This window comes from Ovis aries, chromosome 14, assembly GCF_016772045.2.
Source record: "Ovis aries strain OAR_USU_Benz2616 breed Rambouillet chromosome 14, ARS-UI_Ramb_v3.0, whole genome shotgun sequence".
NCBI classification, from domain to species: Eukaryota; Metazoa; Chordata; class Mammalia; order Artiodactyla; family Bovidae; genus Ovis; species Ovis aries.
In genome coordinates, this window is record NC_056067.1 from 55,892,068 (window position 1) to 55,911,394 (window position 19,327).

The following is a 19,327-nucleotide window of genomic DNA, read 5'->3' on the forward strand; positions in this document are numbered from 1 at the left end:
CTGTCTCGTGAATTTTCTGATAGATCTGGGTGCCGCATTCTTTGCTAGAACAGTTGCCAGCTGTTCTGTCCACTTGGGGTCACCTCACAGGCAAGGGAATGGTGGTTCTCCAGGTTTTGTGAGCTCCTGGTTGGCAGCTGTCTCAGGTGCTCAGACCCCTCCTTGGGAAGGGCCGGGTTTGGAGGTGTCTCTGGGGAGGGTTCCTGGGACTGTCTTTGCTCTGTGAGACTCCTAGAGGGCCTGGGTGCTGCAGCGAGGGGAAAGGGGCTCCCGGGGTGCCGACTCTGGCCCAGCAGAATCAGAACAGAGCAGGACGAGAGCCCAGGTCTGGGGTGCTGTCCTCTGTCAGCTTCCCTGTGTGGCCTGGGGACCCCAGAAGGGCTTGGGGGAGTCAAGACCCCAGCCTAAAGCTGCTAGGCCCACCCTCTTCCTCTGGAGGACAGGGGCCATGGCGTGGCCCCTGCCCCCTGGCAGGGGGCCTGGGCCTACAGGGAGCTCAACCCGGGGCATGCCCTCTGTTTCCTCAGAGGACGCGGCCGTGAAGGGGCGGCTGGTGGAGTGCCTGGAGACCGTGCTCAACAAGGCCCAGGAGCCGCCCAAATCCAAGAAGGTCCAGCACTCCAATGCCAAGAACGCCATCCTCTTCGAGACCATCAGCCTCATTATCCACTACGACAGGTGCTTGCGGGGACCAGACTCCTGGGTCCTAGGGGACGGGGTCTGGGAACGTGACTTAGAGGTAGGAGGGTGATGTGGTTCTGGAGTGTTGCTGTGACTCGCAGGTGCTGGGCCCCTTCTGCAGGGCAGAATTCCTGGCTCTCCGCATCTGGGCTGGATGGCCCAGGTGTCGGGTCCCCAGGCATGGCTGTGACTGGGACAGGGCAGGAGCTCAGAGCGGGGTCCTGAGGGGGATGCAAGATGCATCGGCTGGGGCCAGTCCTGCGTCTCCTCATGTCAGCTGTGTGTCCTCACTGCCCCCCTCTCTCCCTCTCGTGCCGGCAGTGAGCCCAACCTCCTGGTTCGGGCCTGTAACCAGCTGGGCCAGTTCCTGCAGCACAGGGAAACCAACCTGCGCTACCTGGCCCTGGAGAGCATGTGCACGCTGGCCAGCTCCGAGTTCTCCCACGAGGCGGTCAAGACACACATCGACACTGTCATCAACGCCCTCAAGGTGCGACCTCTGGGAGCCTGTCCTGGCCACACTGACCTGGTCTGTGGCTCCTCTGCTCCCTTGGAGCGGCTCAGGGACCCAGTGGCCCTGGGTGACCAGCCCAGGCCAGAAGGGAGCCTAGAGCACGCTCTACCTGGTCTGCTTCCTCAGACGGAACGGGACGTCAGTGTGCGGCAGCGGGCGGCTGACCTCCTCTACGCCATGTGTGACCGGAGCAACGCCAAACAGATCGTGTCAGAGATGCTGCGGTACCTGGAGACGGCCGACTACGCCATTCGTGAAGAGATCGTGAGTCCTGGGAGGGGCCAGGCACCCAGATTCCAGGGTCTCCAGGTGGTGCCGAGCCCAGACGTGGCAAGTCCACACCCCACCTGCCCTGTCTGGGGCACACATGCACGCCCTACCTTCCCTCCGGCCGGCAGGTCCTGAAGGTGGCCATCCTGGCTGAGAAGTACGCCGTGGACTACAGCTGGTACGTGGACACCATCCTGAACCTCATCCGCATCGCGGGCGACTACGTGAGCGAGGAGGTGTGGTACCGCGTGCTTCAGATCGTCACCAACCGTGATGACGTGCAGGGCTACGCTGCCAAGACCGTCTTCGAGGTCAGCGCCCCTGTCCCACCCTATGATGGGGCATCAGGGCAGCGCCAGGACATCTGGGGTTGTGGGGCCAGCTGGCTCAGGCCTCACCCTCAGAGGGGCTAGGCCACCATGGGCCAACGTGAAGGTCAGCAGGGCACAGGATGCCTGGTGTGTAGTCACTGGTCCCTGAGTTCCGCCAGTTTCCCACTCCTTCCACCCCAGACAAGAGGGCCCATTCAGCTCCGTTTTATTCCCTGTGTGAGCTCAGTTCAGTCACTTAACTGCTCCATGTCTCAGTTTCCCCAGCTGTAAACCCACCCACAGCAGTCACCAGGCTTCTGCAGTTAATAGGAGTCAAGGGCTCAGTGGAGCGCCTGGCGCATGCTGAGCGCTCCTGAGCCAGGATGCTGATGTTCACCGCTGTCCCCGCCCGCAGGCGCTCCAGGCGCCCGCCTGCCATGAGAACATGGTGAAGGTCGGCGGCTACATCCTTGGGGAGTTTGGGAACCTGATTGCTGGGGACCCCCGCTCCAGGTGAGGGGTCTGAGGCTCCAGGGCCCACATGGGGTCCTAGAAAGGGTCCCCCTGAGGGAGGGGGCACCTCCTGCGGGGCTTCTAGGGGAGGGCAGTGGAGGCGCCGCCCACCGACATCCGCCCACTCCCGCAGCCCCCCAGTGCAGTTCTCCCTGCTGCACTCCAAGTTCCACCTGTGCAGCGTGGCCACGCGGGCCCTGCTGCTCTCCACCTACATCAAGTTCATCAACCTCTTCCCGGAGACCAAGGCCACCATCCAGGGCGTGCTGCGGGCCGGCTCCCAGCTGCGCAACGCCGACGTGGAGCTCCAGCAGCGGGCTGTCGAGTACCTCACCCTCAGCTCGGTGGCCAGCACGGACGTCCTGGTCAGAGCCCAGTCCCCATGTGCCCCGCCCCGCGCCTTCCCCCCGCTCCAGCCCGAGACCGGCGCTGATGCCCATCCCTGACCGAACCTTGCAGGCCACGGTGCTGGAGGAGATGCCACCCTTCCCCGAGCGAGAGTCGTCCATCCTGGCCAAGCTGAAGCGCAAGAAGGGGCCGGGGGCTGGCAGCGCCCTGGACGACAGCCGGAGGGACCCCAGCAGCCATGACATCAATGGGGGCGTGGAGCCCACCCCCAGCACCGTGGTGAGTCCCGGGGGGCTGGGCTGGGGGCAGGGGTGGCTGGGCCCAGCCAGGCCGGCCCCTTCTCACCTGCCTCCACGTTGCCCGCAGTCCACACCCTCGCCCTCCGCCGACCTCCTGGGGCTGCGGGCAGCCCCTCCCCCCGCGGCACCCCCGGCCCCCTCGGGTGCAGGCAACCTCCTGGTGGACGTCTTCTCCGACAGCCCGGCCACCCAGCCCGGCCTGGGGCCCAGCCCTGAGGAGGCCTTCCTCAGGTACTGGCCTTGGGCCCATCTGCCCCCCACCCCAACTCCCCTCTCCCTGAGCCTCATGTCTGCCCTGGCTGCTGCCTGCCCCGGTCTCCCCCCTCCCTCCCTCTGGGCCTCTCTGGGCTCTCGCTGACCCTAGCCACCTTGTGTCATCCTTCCCTGTCACCGTCTCAGCCTGCTCTTCCTTCTCCTCTCCTCCCGTCTTTCTTTCTCTCTCTGCCCTCTTGCTGCCTCTCTGGGACTGGCTGCCTGCCACGCCTGTCTTCTCTTGTCTGCTCTGGGATTGGATGGCCCAGCGAGCTGGAGCCGCCTGCCCCTGAGAGCCCCATGGCTTTGCTGGCTGACCCAGCTCCAGCTGCTGAGTAAGGGGTGGCCTCAGGGGGTTGGGGGGCAGACTCTTGTATCCCCCAGGGAGGGTTAGGGGACTGGGAGCTCTCAGCAGGCTCTCCTGATGAGCTGCGAGGGCTTGGGAATGAGAATCAGGGCCGTCTGGTACAGGGTAGGGGGGTGATGGCTCCTGCCAGCGTCCTATTCCCATCAGAGGCAATTGCCAGTCTGACTGAGGGGCTCTGTGGGGAATCCAGGTATATGGATTCTGGGCTTCTGTTCCTTCAGGGCTTGCTGTCTCCTACCACTAGCTCTGGGCCTTGACCTCTAGTCCCCCAACTCCCCTCCCATCTCCCTCCTTTCCCACCTGCAGCCCAGGTCCTGAGGACATTGGCCCGCCCATCCCGGAAGCTGATGAGCTGCTGAATAAGTGAGTTATGGGTGAGGTTGGGGAGGGAAGTAGGCACGTGTGGGGAGCACAGAGCAGAGCCCAGGCGGGCACTGTCATCCTGACCCCCAACTGCCCCACGCAGGTTCGTGTGCAGGAACAACGGGGTCCTGTTTGAGAACCAGCTGCTGCAGATTGGAGTCAAGTCAGAGTTCCGGCAGAACTTGGGTGGGTCCTGGGGGCAATGAGGGGAGGTTTCCAGGAGACCCTGGCTTGGGGAGGACATGGAAAGAACTCAGATGGAGCCCTGCCTCTCACCCCTGCTCCCGCAGGCCGAATGTATCTCTTCTATGGCAACAAGACCTCGGTGCAGTTCCAGAACTTCTCTCCCACTGTGGTCCACCCTGGGGACCTCCAGACTCATATCCTCTCGGCCTGGCCCAGCCCTGCCCCTCCAGGTCTGCCTTCCTGGCAGCCGGGAAACAGATCCAGATCCCTGTTTGGCCCCCTTACTTGAGAGCCTGAGCCCATGGTACTTCTCTGAGATTTAGCATCATCTATAAGAGGCCTCTTTCCCAGGACAGGAAAGGACACTGACATGACGTGACGGGGATGCAGGAGGGGTTATTTCCTGAATCCCACATGCTCTGGGCCTCAGTTGGTCCCTGTCAGGCCCCCCGTCCTAACCTTATCTTCCATCGGGCTCCACACCCATGATTCCAGTGCCTCGCCCAGTCACTTGGCCTCTCTGAGCCCTGAAATTCCTTCAGTGAAGTGTGGATCCTCCTATCCTTCTCAGTCTCATTTTGAAAATCAGTGTGGCTGGAAGACCCTGGAAGGGTGGCTGGCATGAAGGAACTGCTTGAGCAGTGTCAGTCCCCTGTCCCCCTTCTCTGGGCCTCAGTTTCCACAACTTGGAAATTAGAGTGATTATACCTCCAAATTTGAAGACCATTTTAGCTCTTTGTTTCATTCATCATTTCCAGAGACCTCCTGGAGGCTCAGCTTTGTGCTGGGCAGGGGCGGGAGGAGAGACATAAGGCCCCAACTTGCCAGTGGGTTGTCGACACAAAGATAGATGGTGGTAACACTGATTGCTACCATTTCAGTGAACTTACCATGTGCCAGACACACTGACAGGTACTTGTGGGAGATTATTTCATTGACTGCTGAGGACACTTACATCCATTTCGAAGATGAGGCTAAGAGAGGTTAAGTGACTTGTTAATCTCTAAGAGCTGGGATTCAAGCCCAGGTCAGCCTTCAGAGCCAGGCCGTGACCTGTGCCATAATGGAGGTGGCTGAGCCCACTGTGAAAAGCCAGAGGCACCCAGGTCAGAGGTTTGGATTAGGAAGGACTTTGGAGCTGGTTCATGTTGGATGAGCCCGGGATGGCAGGACTGGAAGCGCCAGGGAAGTTCTGAACCATCAGGTGATGGTGAAGTCCCCACGCCCTCCTCGGCTCCCCTCCATTCCTCCCCGCTCCACCGCTCGCGTTTCTGGCTTCCTTGACCACGGGCGGGCACAGCTGGCCGTGCAGACCAAGAGGGTGGCCTCGCAGGTGGACGGCGGGGCGCAAGTGCAGCAGGTGCTCAACATTGAGTGTCTGCGGGACTTTCTGACGCCGCCGCTCCTGTCGGTGCGCTTCCGGTGAGTCAGGAGGCGGGGCGCTGCCGGGTGGGCGGGGCCTCCAGGGTGAGGGCGGGGCCTGACGAGCCCTCCCTCTCCCGCCAGGTACGGGGGCGCCCCCCAGTCCCTCACCCTGAAGCTCCCAGTGACCATCAACAAGTTCTTTCAGCCGACGGAGATGGCGGCCCAGGACTTCTTCCAGCGTTGGAAGCAGCTGAGCCTGTGAGCCGCTGGCGAGGGGAACCAAAGCCTCCCTTAGGGTGGGCGGGACTGGGGCTTCCAGATCCCTGACTTGGACCTTTTCCCGCCCCTAGACCCCAACAGGAGGCCCAGAAAATCTTCAAAGCCAACCACCCCATGGACGCGGAGGTCACTAAGGCCAAGGTGAGAGGCTAGACAGGAGAGGCACGGGGGCTACCATCCCAGCCCTGCCTCTTTCCTCTCCCGAACTCTGGGATTTGGAGTACGGTGGCTGCTCTACTTGAACCTGTTTTCCCACTGGTCAAGTGGGACTAATTTCCACTCCCAGGGGTTTGAGGTAACTGGCATGCCACTGTCTGGGAACTAACAGAGATTGGGCACCCCCCCCCCTTCCCCCTTAGCTCCTGGGGTTTGGCTCTGCTCTCCTGGACAATGTGGACCCCAACCCTGAGAACTTCGTGGGGGCTGGAATCATCCAGACTAAAGCCCTGCAGGTGGGCTGTCTGCTCCGGCTGGAGCCCAATGCCCAGGCTCAGGTGAGTGGTGGTTTCCAAGGCCTCATGCTCTTTGTGCATTCTCTGCCCTTCTGTCTTCCTCTCCCTTTTCCTCCCTGTTTTTTCTCTCTATATCCTTTGTACCCTTTCTGACCTCTTTTTTACCTTTCATCCTTTTCCTCTCTTATATCACCTTCCTGACCCCTTGATCCTTTCTCTCATCATCTATCTGCCCTGACTCTCCTCCCCCCACTCTCCATCCTCTCTGCCTCCTCCCTGAGTCGCCTTGTCCCCGCTAGATGTACCGGCTGACCCTGCGCACCAGCAAGGAGCCTGTCTCCCGTCACCTGTGTGAGCTGCTGGCCCAGCAGTTCTGAGCCCTGGACTCTGCCCCCCGGGGATGTGGCTGGCACTGGGCAGCCCCCAGGACTGAGGCAGCTTTGGTGGATGGGCAGCGAGGGACCTCCGCTGGTGACCAGGAAGACCCTGGGGTGGGGGGATGTCCAGGAACTTCCTCCGGCCTTTTGTATTTTTATTTTTGTTCATCTGCTGCTGTTTACATTCTGGGGGGGTAAGGGGGAGCCCCCTCCCTCCCTTTTCCCCCGAAGCACAGAGGGGAGAGGGGCCAGGGAAGTGGGTGCCTCCTCCCCTCCCACCCCATCCTGTCATAGCCCCTCCTGTCCCCTTCCTTCCAGGGGCTGTGTATTATTGTGAGCGAATAAACAAGAGACGCTAATAGCCCCTGTCCTTGTCTGTGTCTGGCGTTCAGGTCCAGTGGTCAGAGGAGCGGGGTGAGGGCATGCAGAGTGTGGGTGGCCAGGCCCCGCAGCCCATATGTGGGACTCTGAGCAGACAGCAGCAGCAGCAGCCGCCGTGGCCCCAACTGCAGCGCCACCAGCCGCCATCCCGTGCCTGGCTCCTCAGTCCCCAACACCAAGTAGCAGGCTCTGGCTACCTGGGCCCGGTGGACAGCCTCTTCTGCTTTCTCCTCTGGCTGCCCCGGCTCTGAAGGAAAGAGCGAAGGTCGAGGTGACCAGTGAGGCCTGGACAACTAGGATGCCAACCTGAGGGAGCCACCCCCATCCTGGGCTAAGTCTGACATCTGATGGAAGAGGCTCGCAGCTCCAGCCAGCTGTCAGGACTTGAGGAGATCAGACTTTCTCCCCCTCTTCCAGCCCCAGTGCCCCACTTTCCTGGGGACACTGTGTGCAGCCCCAAGCAATCTGGTTAGCAGTACAGATCACAGAAATGCAAGAGATGCTGCCCAGGTGCCAGGCACTGGCCTCAGAGGACCCCACCCCACTTGGGAAACAGGTGAGGGAGGTGGGGTCACATGGCTAGGAAGGGGCAGTCCTTTGCCCCTCCAGATGGAACTTTTCACCATTTTGTTACACTCATCAGGGTCTTTGCTGGGATTGTAGTATCACTCTGGGTCCCTTCCTTTGTCTGGCCCTCAGGTTCTGTGTGACAGCTTTTCCTCCTGGACCTGGGTTCTGTGGAATCTACCAACCTCCTCCACCCAAAGCCTGTATTTTCAGCAGTAGAGCAGGAGCGTGTGGATGTGGGAGCCAGGCTGCCTGTGTTTGAATCACAGCAGAGCTCTGCTGTTTATTAGCTAAGACTGGTTGCTCATCTATAATATGTAAATAATGATGTAACAGGACATAACCTTCAACTATTAGGATGTGAAAGTCACTCAGTCTTCTCTGACTCTTTGTGATCTCATGGACTATACAGTCCATGGAATTCTCCAGGCCAGAATATTGGTGTGGGTAACCTTTCCCTTGTCCAGGGGATCTTTCCAAGCCAGGGATAGAACCCAGGACTCCGGCATCATAGGCAGATTCTTTACCAACTGAGCTATAAGGGAAAGCCGAGGGAGAAGTGTGTCAATACACAAAAAGCACCTGGCAGGAGATGAGGTCTCGGTGTTTAGATCAACCAGGAGGCTCTGAAACCTGCAGGCTGGGCCCTCCCTGCCCCTCCCTCCAGCTCTCTTCCCCTCTTGCCCGTGTATATGCACGGGGCTCACAGACGGCCATACCCAGTCCGTGCTTCTACCGCTTTCCCCTCCCCCGCCTCTTACTCCCGCCTCGTGAGAACTGGGACCCCGTGCCCCAATCTGTGCAAAGGGGTCGCTGTGCCCGTCGCTGACCTGGTGGGAAGTGAGTGGCGGTGACCAGGGTGTAGAAAGAGCGGAGAAGGCGCCGGCGATGCTCCGGAGACGGTTCTGAATGTGGAAGAGGGGTGTGGTAACGCAGAGCCCCTGCCCAGCCCCGCCCCTCCCGGCCCTGCCCACTTCCCAGTCACCTTTATCCCGCGAGGGCTCCACCGTGAAGAGACAGCGTTTCAGTTCCAGGTGGAGGAGCAATAGCCTGTGGGGGAACAGGTGTCACGGCCAGGAAACAGGTGCTGAGGGCCCCCAACCCACTCCTCCTGCCGCGCCCTACCCGAGGATGTCCGTGTGCAGCGGGAAGCCCGCGGGCAGCGCTCGGGGTCCCAGCGGCAGGCAGCCCCGCAGCGGCTCCAGCAGGGGCTGCCACCAGCGCTCCAAAAGCTGCAGGGGGGCGTGATCAGCGAGAGAGGCGGGGCCCAAGGACCAGGTCAGGGGGGTACCCAAGGGGAGGCAGTTTGGCCAGGGAGCTGGGGAGGAAACCACAAAGGCCGAGGGGACCGCGGGAGAGAAGAGAGAGGCCTGGAAGGATGGGGGCCACTGAGGAGGAGCCCAAGGGGCGGGGCCTACAAGAAGGTGTGGCCTTGAGGGGGCGGGGCAGACACAGGGCGGGTTCAGGGTAAAGACTCACTTGCCCCGCATGGTGCTCAGGGGAGGGCCAGGGCTCGAGGGTGAACTGGGAGAAAAGCGGGACGGAGCCCCGATTCACCTGCGCATCCAGCTGGCTGAGGGGAGGCCGCGGGCCGCAGAGCAGACACAGCTCCAAGTCCGGCAGAAGAGTCAGGGTCAGTAGCCGGTGTGGAACCTGCAGCAGAGAGGCGGGTAGGCTGGCCGGAGCTCCTCCTCTTCTCATGGCAAGCCCGGGCTCCTGGAGGCGGTCCTCCAGGTCCCACCCTCGGCGCGCTCCTCCCAGCCCTCACCGTTCGCCCTGCCCGCCCCACCCACTCACTCACCTTGGGGCTCCCGTGCGGCAGGTACACCGGGTAGTCGCGAGCGGCCTGCGGCGGCAGGGACCCCACCAGCCAGGGGAGAAGCACGGCCTCCGGCATCCCCAGCCGCCACCAGCTCTCCGTCGCTGCCACCACCCGGCCCGACACGACCAGGCTGATGAAGGCCGTGCCCGCCGCCTCAGCGAACCCAGAGAGGGCTTCCTGGGTAAGGGAGGCAGGCCGACTGCGAATCAGAGGACATGAGCAGGGGCGACAGACTTCCCAGGTGGGTGAGTAGGGGGAAGAGACCGGCGTACAATTCAAAGCTAGCTTGGTGGCCGTGTTCCTGTGTCTCACCCTCCCTGGGCCTGAGTTCGTTCACCTTCACATGTAGCTTACCATCCCCAAGTCACACTGTAACATTAAACAGGTAGGGTGACCGCTGCCTAGTCTGACACGTCCTACCGAAGCTAGTAATTTTAACAGCAGCAGCTTATTGAGTGCTATTAAATGCCAGATGGGCGCAATCTACAATCTACTGAAGCTCAGAGAGGTCGTCACCTGCCCAGAGCCACACTGCTGGGAAGCACCCATGCCAGATGAAATCAGATCGATATTTAAGGAACAGTAGATAGAGATTTGGAGAAGGCAATGGCACCCCACTCCAGTACTCTTGCCTGGAAAATCCCATGGACGGAGGGGCCTGGTAGGCTGCAGTCCATGGGGTCACCAAGAGTCGGACACGACTGAGGGACTTCACTTTCACTTTTCACTTTCATACATTGGAGAAGGAAATGGCAGCCCACTCCAGTGTTCTTGCCTGGAGAATCCCAGGGACGGGGGAGCCTGGTGGGCTGCCGTCTATGGGGTCGCACAGAGTCAGACACAACTGAAGTGACTTAGCAGCAGTAGCAGTAGATAGAGATTTCCGTGGTAGAAAGAACGGGATGTGCCAGGGCAGAGAAACTGGGGAGTTGTGGGGATTTGTGAGACTCAGGAGGCAGCTAGGAGAGGGTGGACTGTGGAGTTAGGAGTTAGCAGAGGTTAGAGCGAGAAGGTGGGTGGCATCAGATTCCTCAGGTCCTCCACTTGAGACTAAGGGGCTGGGACCTTGTCCTGGGACTGATGGGAGTCGCAGGCAGACTGTGACCAGGGGAAGGACAGAGTCAGCTGTGGGTGTAGAAAGATCCTTCCAGAGTCAAGTGGGAGTTGGACTGGAAGCCAAAAGGATAGGAAGAAGCAATGGTCCAAAGGTAAGAGGATGGACACCGAGCCAGGGCAAGAGGGATAGTTTTAAAAGTTTACAAGGCATTCCCAATACCTGCAGCAGGGACCCCTCGGGAGGAACCACACAGTCCACACACTGGGTCAGGTCTCCGATGAGCTCTGAGTCCCCCAGGAAGCTGTCGATGAGGCGGTAAGTGGCCTAACAGAAGGGAAAATGGAGGAGCCTAAGACCCAGGTGGCACCCAAATCTGCTGGCTCCCCCACAGAAAACTGGCCCACTGGGCCTTGCTAGGGGATGTTAGACAACCAAGATGCCCTGGGTGCCCAGTGGATAAGGCTGCCCCACGGTTTTCTGGGAACTACAGTTCCCAAATATCAGTGACCAGGTCTCCTAACTTCCCATCCTCATGTCCTGCATCCTCACCCTCAGTTCCTTCTTCAGTCTCTCTACGTTGCGGATATTGGTCAGCTCTTCAAGTCCCACGAGAAGAACCTAGAAGAACCATATAGGAGAGTAAGGGCCCTGGACACTTGGTTATAAGACAGGAGGGGCTGGGACTCAGACTTCTGTGTCTAAGGGAGGAGTCGGACTGAGGGCCAGAATTCGTGGGTTCTACAGGAGGCTGCTGGGAGTCTGGACTCCTGGGTCTGAGGGAGAGGGATGCTGAGAGCTCAGATTCCTGGGGTTGGGAAAGAGAGTTAAGGAGGGACTTCCCTAGTATTCCAGTATTCCTAGTATTCCAGTATTCTTGCCTGGAGAATTCCATGGATGGAGGAGCCTGGGGGCTACAGTCCATAGAATCACAAAGAGTCAGACACAACCGAGCAACTTCTCTCTTCCCTAATGGTCCAGTGGTTAAGACAGGCACTTCCACCCAGCAGGGGGCGGGTTCAGTCCCTGGTCTGGGAACTCTGATCCCACATGCCACAGGGTATGGACAAAAGCAAACAAGAACTTTAAAAAAAAAAAAAAAAAAGAGGGTTAGGGAGTCTCACCATGGCCCCGAACACCATCTGGAGTAGTCTCTCCAGCCTCAGCTCCGAGGTGCCCTCCTCAGACGACAGAACAATGAGGGTGATGCTGTGAGAAAGAAGGTGAGAAGGATGAGTCCAGGCCAAGTAAACAAGGCAAAGAGGAGAGTAGGTCTGCCCTGGATCCATGCCCCAGCACAACTGGCCTCTCATACAAAGAAGCTCAGGAATCAGGCTGAATGCCTTGTCAAAGATCCTACAACCCAGTCTCAGCTGGTGCTGGAGATCTGGACAGCCTAGGGGTCATCTTCAACAAGGGCTGTCCGCCTGGCCCTGCCCCCAAGCTGCCCTTGGAGACCTGTCGTGGAAGCTCTTCCACACCACGGTTGTGTCCTCCGTCCTCGAAGAGGTCAGTTGCACCTCGAGATTCTGCCCAAACATGTGGACTCCATTGAGGGAGCCGATGACAGAGAATGGGAGCTGGGGAAAGATTGGGAACTTGAGACAAGAGCCCCCCAATTTCCTCCTTGGGAATCAGTTACTCAGGCCCCCAGCCCCGTTCCTCTCTCTAGATTCCCCTGGGCCCTCCGCTTCAAGGAACCAGGATCACTGGTCAATTGCACCTTCGACAGTCTAAACACAACTCTGAAACGTCCCCAACCCTCTACTCCCTTGAGGACCCAAAGTCCTTCTAAAACCCTGCTATTTCAGAGATCCAGGCGCCAGGGCTCCCACCTGTTGGCGGGCGGGGGCGCCACCGCGGCTGCTCCTGCAAAACAGGGGGACCCCGCTAGACGCCGCGAGGCACAGCAGATGTACCGTGCCCTCGGACCCCTCCTCCCCCATCTGGAACGCTCGCCACCCAGTTCCCTCGTGGAGAGAGTCAATGCCCGCCTCTGAGCACGCCCATAGTCACACGAAGTCGGGCTGCTGCTGTCCAGAGCCGCCAGAGGGCGAGATAGGGAGCTGATTGGAAGAGGACTAGATTCCCGCCTTCCTCATCGCAACTCAAACCCCTCGTCAAGCCCTTTTCCAGAGCCTCCCCCCGAGCCCCGTTACGCTCTCTTCCGCCCCCGCCGGAAGTCACAATACCCCTAACAAAGATGGCGGCTTTGTGTTTGCTAAGTTGACTGGTCGCTACTTGAAGCGATTTGACTTTATTTAAAGAAGAGGATGAAGAGCCCAATTTGAAGGTAGTGACTACCCCACGGCGCTGCCTAGTAACCACCACGTAAGCGAGTGTGTTTCACATTCTGAATTGACAAACAGCCGTACCACACTCAAAGATGGCGATGGTGCCGAGGCGTTGCCTAGCAACCGCTTCAGCTTAGCTCTCTCTTTCACGGTAGAAACACTGTGCCCGGCTCAAAGATGCCGACGGTGCCTTGGGGTTTCCTAGCAACGACCAGTCTTATTTTCCTTCTAAGGCTGTAAATAGCTGTGCCCCTCTCAAAGATGGCCGCATGACGAATCACGAGTAATCTTCCTTAGAGCAAAATTGAGAAAAACACCATCTCCCCCCTTCGAGGATGGTTTGGTCCGGCAAGAGTTGCCTGCTGCTGCTGTTGCTGCTGCTGAGTCGCTTCAGTCGTGTCCGACTCTGTGCGACCACATAGACGGCAGCCCACCAGGCTCCGCCGTCCCTGGGATTCTCCAGGCAAGAACACTGGAGTGGGTTGCGGTTTCCTTCTCCAATGTATGAAAGTGAAAAGTGAAAGTGAAGTCGCTCAGTCTTGTCCATGGGATTTTCCAGGCAAGAGTACTGGACTGGGTTGCCATTGCCTTCTCCAGAGTTGCCTAGTAACCAACAAATGACTTGGTTGTTTTTATTAGAACAAGGAAGATGAAGTCCTTTATATTCCAGAATCGTAAAATAATATTATTTATGATGAATTTATTCATGATAGGGTATAGTGCAGAATGTGAAAATACTCCTACCGAAATCCTTTCCCTGAAAAAAAAACGTTGACAGTTTAACACAGGATATTCACGTTTTCACAGATACAACTGTGCTAACGTTGTTTTCAAACTTTTCCTAAGGAAATTGTAGAAATATACTTCGTCTTTTTAAAATGTCTTATCCTAACCTATATCATGGATGTAACAATATATTTAGCTCATCCTATACTGACATAAGTTAGGTTTTATTCACTATGTGTTTAAAGGGATAAAGTAAATATTCGTTTTCAGTTAGATCGTTTTTCTCAGAACAGTTGCCTTCATTTTTACAAATATATTTACAAAACATATAGTTGTGTTAAGAAGGCGTTTATTTCTTTGAAACATTTTGCCTGCATTCTGGGTTTGATTTCTAGTAGCAAATAAGAAATAAGACGTTTACCCTGCACATTAAATTACATGAAATTTAAAGAGGAAAAAGGTGCATAAAATAAATGAAGAATATCAGTTTTTCCTTGTAGTTCTATGAATTTTTCCTTTAGTCTGCTTATATTTATTTAGACTTCTGATATACTTAGGTTTATTCCTATCACTTAATTTTTTTGGTAAGAAGTAGAACACTCTATTGGAGAAGGCAATGGCACCCCACTCCAATACTCTTGCTTGGAAACCCCCTGGTGGGCTGCAGTTCATGGAGTCGCTAAGAGTCAGACTCACCTGAGCGACTTCACTTTCACTTTTCACTTTCATGCACTGGAGAAGGAAATGGCAACCCACTCCAGTGTTCTTGCCTGGAGAATCCCAGGGACCGGGGAGCCTGGTTGGCTGCCATCTGTGGGGTCACACAGAGTCGGACACAACTGACGACAGTGTGATGTGAGAACACTCCATAGACAGCATGGCGGCCATCTCAGAGGCAAGAGGGACCTATTTATATCATTTTATTTTTATATTTCTTGTTGTCCTGCCTTTTCCATGCTTTTTTTTCCTCCTTTCTTTTATTGGATTTGTTTCCTCGATCCATTTTGTCCTCTTTCTTCTGCTTTCAAATTTATACATTAATTCTCTTCTATTATTTTTGAAATTTTGCCATCACATTTAATTCAGCAAAAGGTTAAAGATTTTTAAACCCTCTCTCAAAAACTACAAAGAATGTGACAAGTTAACTCCATTAAACTCCCTCCAGACTAAGCAACCAGTGTCGCTAGCATTCTAACTTGACTTTTTCAATGCCTTCGTTGAATATTTTTTCTTATTTTATTCAGGCAGTTGTAATTGTATGTTTATGATTCATTTTGCCCTCCCTGTTGCTTCTTGCATTTCAGATCACTTTCCAGGGATAGCTGAAAATTTTCCTACTTCCTAGAGGATTTCCTACTGGAAAACTCTTTCTCTACTCACAATATTTCTAATCCCAAATGTGTAGGTTTTTCACACCAAGCAGTTCTCCAGTTTCTGTGGATACAGACTATGTTATAAGCCAATTAAATTCTGACACCAACCACCTAGAGTTACACACACACACACACACACACACACACTCACATTCTTAAGGTCTCAGATCCACAAGACTACAGCCACTTCACACACCAATTAGAAGTAGTGGGTCCCCAGGTTACCCACGCTTCGGTCTGAGTGGCCTACATATAACAGGGATCCCCATGACGCTCTCTTCTTATTGCCCTAACTTGGCCTCTGTTCACCGGTGCTGAATAGAAACGTGGAGATAAGAGTTTTGGGTGGAGTAGAGAAGAGTAGCTTTTATTTCTTTACCAGGCAAAAGGGACCAAGTGGGCTGATGTCCTAAAGACTGTGACCCACCCTGGAGCGGGCAGTGAGGAATGTCACAGTGTTCAGGGAGTAGGGTGTGATCAGCTCGTGGACTATTCTTGGATTGGTTGGCATTTAGGTGAAGTTTCAAGCATCATCAATTTTCTGGTTTCAACCAGTCTAGGGTCTACATTTTTGTGGTCAGCAGTTTTCATCTGGAGCTGGTCTGCTTCCTGTAAAAAACAACTTAGGAATGTGTGTCAGGCCTTTATCTATATCTTTCAGGGAACTGGGATTTCAGTGTTTCTGCTCTGTGGCAGAATTATAGTCTAAATTGTTACCAGTTCCCCAGTTCAACAGCTATTCTTTGTTTCTACATCTTCATATTTCCAAAATCATTAACGTTTGGGTCAGCATTTTCCTTCAAAAGACAAGGACACAGGGCTTGTACACTATTTCATTCTCATGTTCAATCATTTGCTTAGGTTTCACAGAACCCACGGAAACATTTTACTCACTATTGTTGGTTTATTATAAAGGATATTACAAAGGATAAAAACGAACAGCCAGGGGGAGTGATAGATTGGGACTTTAGAATCAGAGACACAAACAATTACATAGATATGGAACTTCCCTGGTGGTCCAGTGCTAAGATTCCACACTCCCCATGCAGGGGGCTCCTGGATTTCATCCCTGGAAATGGCAACCCACTCCAGTATTCTTGCCTGGAGAATCCCATGGATGGAGGAGCCTGGCGGGCTACAGTCCATGGGGTCGCAAAGAGTCGGATAAAACTAAAGTGACTGAACAGGCTCATGGCGCGCACAGGGAACTAGACCCCTTATCCTGTCACTAAGAGTTCACATGCAGCAGCTAAAGATTTCATGTGCCACAACTAAGAACAGGCAGAGCCAAATAAATAATAAAAAAAGAACTTGGCAAAAGTGGTGGGATGTCACTTTTGAGATTAGGTTATAAAGTGGCAACTTCCATTCTTCTTTGTAGTCTCTCTCTTGCCCTCTTTTGTTCACTCTGATGCAGCCAACGCCATGTCGTGACTTACCCCAAAAGAGGTCCTTGTGAGTCAGGTTGGGACCTGAAACTTGGGAACCTTTACTAGAGTGCTTGCACTTAAGAGAGACATCTCCTTGAGCAAAAGAATACAAAGTATGAGACTAAAAATAACTGCATGCATGCAGTTGGGGGAAATTATATACGTACGTGCAAAGTCGCTTTGTGTCCGACTGTTTGTCCCACCAGGCTCCTCTGTCCATGGGATTCTCCAGGCAAGAACACCAAAGTGGGTTGCATGCTCTCCTCCAAAGGATCTTCCCCACCAGGGATCGAACCTACATCTCCTGCAGTTCCTGCATTGAAAGCAGATTTTTTTTAAAAAATGCTGAGCCCTAATTAATGTTCAATAAGATACAAAAAGGCCACAAACCAGTTGCCACTTCTGAGGCTCCAGGAGCAAAAGCAGGGTACTGTGCCCGATTCCTGCACACAGCACCACCAAGGGGTGGGCAGACAACCTAAGCCACCTTTCCAGCCCAACCCCTCCCCACCCTCACCTTATTTAAAAGAACCAGCCTGCTTCCCCTCACGAGCAAGCAGGGGTGCATGTTTCTTGTTCTTCTTTTCTCTCCCTCATGCTAAGAGTCTGTGGGAGAGTCCCAGTAAAGCCTTGCCTGAATTTCTCATTTGGCCTCTTATCAATTTCTGTTGATTAAAATCAAGTCCAAGGACCCTGGTCAGAAACACATGGAACCTCTAGTCAATAACCTGGGAGGAACTGAACCCTGCCAACAATGACAAGAATGAGCACGGGAGCAGGTCCTGTCCAGTCGAGCCTTGAGATGATTACAGCCCTTGCTGACCCTTTGATTATAGCCTGTAAGAAACTCTGAAGCATGGGACCCAGCTAAGCCACAGCTCAATTCCATCTACCGGAACTTCAAAGTAACAATGTTGCTGTTTCGTTCCACTAAGTTTTGGGGTAATTTGTTACACAGCCCAGGGTAACTTAAATAGTGTCCTTTATTTCTATTATTTTGCATATTGTGGTATATTATGAACCTGACAATTCCTGTACCTGAATCCTGGGGGTGGGAATGGGGCTACATCGGGTTAATTTTTGTTTGTGTGAATTCTAAATTCAATCCTTGTCTCTGCAGCTGTGGTCTTTGTGCTATTGGTCGGAGTCCTTTAGGGAGAATTCACCCTCTAGGTCATCACAGTGTCAGGCCTGGCTCCACTTGTTATTTGGCAACTTCCCACTAGTTTACATGTGACTGTGTATATACCTCAGTGCTACTTTCTCAGCTCGACCCACCCTCACTTTCCCCTGCTGTGTCCACAAGTCCCTCTGCTAGATTCATCAGTACCATTTTTCTAGGTTCCATATATTTGTATTAACATACTTGTTTTTCTCTTTCTGATTTACTTCACTCTGTGTGAGAGGCTTGAAGACTAGCCCAGAATTAGGTCAGCTGCTGTGGAAGGCCATTGCTTAGCTGAGGAACCACACCAAGTTTTTCACATCACAGCTGCCTTCAGGTTCTTGGTAATGCCAATGAGTACCTCTGGAATTTCTTTTCCAACCCCATCTTTTTTTCTTGTTGTCAATTTCTGTTTCCTCTCCGGGGGAGGTAAGATCCTTGAAGACTACCCATACCTCTTATGAAACCACCAATGTCGCAAAAACAGTGTCATATCATCTAATTATCAATGCCAGAAGCTGAAGTCCAAGCTAAAATATCTCATTGTTTGTTTTACCACTTGTAATCCATTGATGGTAACCATGGTAACAGTTTAAAATCAGTTAACAGAACCAATTATGCATTCAGCTTATCTAAAGGAAAGTTTCCTTATGGCTAGGAGGGCATTTTAGGTACCATTTCAAGCTCCATACCTGTTGATCATTTTGCCTTTCTCCAGTTTACTTTTATCTTCCTTATGATTTTATTAAAATTTAATTACACTAGCATACAAAAGAAGGGATCTGCTTTAGATTTAAAGGAATTTTAAGATGTCTAAACACAGGTTCAGTCATTGTTGGATCTTGATGCAAATAAAACAATTGTAAAAAGACATTTTGTGAGAACTGGGAAAATTTGATTATGGATTTAAGTGTTCGACAATACCAAGAAGTAAGAATTTTGTTAGAGATGTTAATGGCATAGTGGTTACCTGCAACTTTGGGGAGATGCCTATCCAGCAGGTAGAGGTAAAATGATACGATGTTGGGATTTGCTTTACAAGCGTTCAGCAAAGAAAATAAAAGGATCAATAAAGTACATGAGACAAAACAGTGATACTGCTGAGTGCAAAGCAATGCACCCTTTTACCTTGAAATATATTGACAAACTGCATTGGAGCAAGCTGTTTTGGTTTTCATCTCCACTAGATCACGTCTGAGCCTGCTCATTTCACCCAAACCTTCCCACCGTCATGGACTTATTTTTCCAGCATTAATTAACATGACAAAGATAAACTGACTTATCATTGGACCCTGTGTTAGCACTTACTAACTTGTGCATATGAGCGACTTTCAGTATGTTTTTGCGTACAGGAAAAACCTGCTTAGTTTCCTCCCCAATTAAAAAAAAAAAGTATTTCTGTTTTCCTAAGTTTGTATTGATCAGTAATACGTATTTGGGTAGTAAATTTCTGTCAACACATGTTACAGTGACTTCCGCAGTTTACCGTATCGTTTTCAGCTTGGTTTATGAAGTCTTCTGCGGACAAACAGCTCAATATTTTCCGTGCTCTGGCTTTGCTGTAATGATAAGAAACTCTTCCCCAGTCTTCAGGATTATACAGTGTTATGGTTTCATTTGTTATATTTACATTTTTAATCCACCTGGAATGTATTCATGTTCTAGGCCAGTTTCTGGCTCTTCTCCCAGAAAACAACTATCAGGTGTTGCTTAGCAACCTCCACTCGGGTTAGAGTTCGGCTTCTTTTAGTGGGGAAAAAACAGCTGCACTCCTTTCAGAGTTGATTGCCACCTTAAAGCGTTGCCTAGTAACCCCGTTTTAGACGTTGTGATTGGACCCTTCACACGACCCACCCACCCCCATCCCCCAAGAACCAGTAAGAACTTAACTAGAAACCTAATCTGTCTTTTTAGGAAAACAAGGGCAGCGTATGCGTT

The 19,327-nt window shown here is 53.7% G+C and overlaps 2 protein-coding genes across 4 annotated transcripts in view; one reads left to right on the plus strand and one right to left on the minus strand.

Moving 5' to 3' along the window:
- The window catches only part of AP2A1 (adaptor related protein complex 2 subunit alpha 1), a 27,598-nt gene extending 20,660 nt beyond the window's left edge, over positions 1 to 6,938 (plus strand). The window contains exons 8-24 of one of the 2 annotated variants that reach the window (XM_060398768.1): positions 528 to 678; positions 1,003 to 1,171; positions 1,322 to 1,459; positions 1,594 to 1,776; positions 2,192 to 2,289; positions 2,423 to 2,654; positions 2,749 to 2,916; positions 3,004 to 3,167; positions 3,458 to 3,523; positions 3,862 to 3,918; positions 4,022 to 4,104; positions 4,209 to 4,297; positions 5,402 to 5,526; positions 5,611 to 5,727; positions 5,820 to 5,889; positions 6,108 to 6,242; positions 6,500 to 6,938. In XM_060398768.1, the coding sequence (XP_060254751.1) occupies positions 528 to 678; positions 1,003 to 1,171; positions 1,322 to 1,459; positions 1,594 to 1,776; positions 2,192 to 2,289; positions 2,423 to 2,654; positions 2,749 to 2,916; positions 3,004 to 3,167; positions 3,458 to 3,523; positions 3,862 to 3,918; positions 4,022 to 4,104; positions 4,209 to 4,297; positions 5,402 to 5,526; positions 5,611 to 5,727; positions 5,820 to 5,889; positions 6,108 to 6,242; positions 6,500 to 6,577 (2,123 nt within the window). In that variant the 3' untranslated portion in view covers positions 6,578 to 6,938. The remainder of the gene's footprint in view (positions 1 to 527; positions 679 to 1,002; positions 1,172 to 1,321; positions 1,460 to 1,593; positions 1,777 to 2,191; positions 2,290 to 2,422; positions 2,655 to 2,748; positions 2,917 to 3,003; positions 3,168 to 3,457; positions 3,524 to 3,861; positions 3,919 to 4,021; positions 4,105 to 4,208; positions 4,298 to 5,401; positions 5,527 to 5,610; positions 5,728 to 5,819; positions 5,890 to 6,107; positions 6,243 to 6,499) is intronic. The other variant, XM_060398769.1, reaches the window with a different exon arrangement.
- Positions 6,720 to 12,523, minus strand: FUZ (fuzzy planar cell polarity protein). 2 transcript variants are annotated; one of them, XM_015100653.4, is made up of 11 exons: positions 12,237 to 12,523; positions 11,860 to 11,981; positions 11,526 to 11,610; positions 10,954 to 11,022; positions 10,624 to 10,728; positions 9,327 to 9,524; positions 9,083 to 9,178; positions 8,651 to 8,757; positions 8,511 to 8,575; positions 8,356 to 8,430; positions 6,720 to 7,205 (listed from the first exon to the last, which is right to left on the minus strand). In XM_015100653.4, the coding sequence occupies exons 1-11, from the start codon at positions 12,345 to 12,347 to the stop codon at positions 6,979 to 6,981; spliced, it is 1,260 nt and encodes a 419-aa protein (XP_014956139.2). In that variant the 5' UTR covers positions 12,348 to 12,523; the 3' UTR covers positions 6,720 to 6,978. The 2 variants fall into 2 exon arrangements, with proteins under 2 accessions (XP_014956139.2, XP_042088263.1); XM_042232329.2 differs by having other exon boundaries at positions 9,005 to 9,178.
- Positions 12,524 to 19,327: the final 6,804 nt, after the last annotated feature.

Coding starts and splice junctions, on each gene's coding strand:
- FUZ (XM_042232329.2), bottom strand. CDS start 12,347: ATGGGGGAGGAGGGGTCCGAGGGCACGGTACATCTGCTGTGCCTCGCG. Junction 11,611..11,859: donor TGGAAGAGCTTCCACGACAG/GTCTCCAAGGGC, acceptor TCTTTCTCACAG/CATCACCCTCATTGTTCTGT. Junction 8,758..9,004: donor CTGAGCACCATGCGGGGCAA/GTGAGTCTTTAC, acceptor GCCCCCCTGCAG/CTTTTGGAGCGCTGGTGGCA.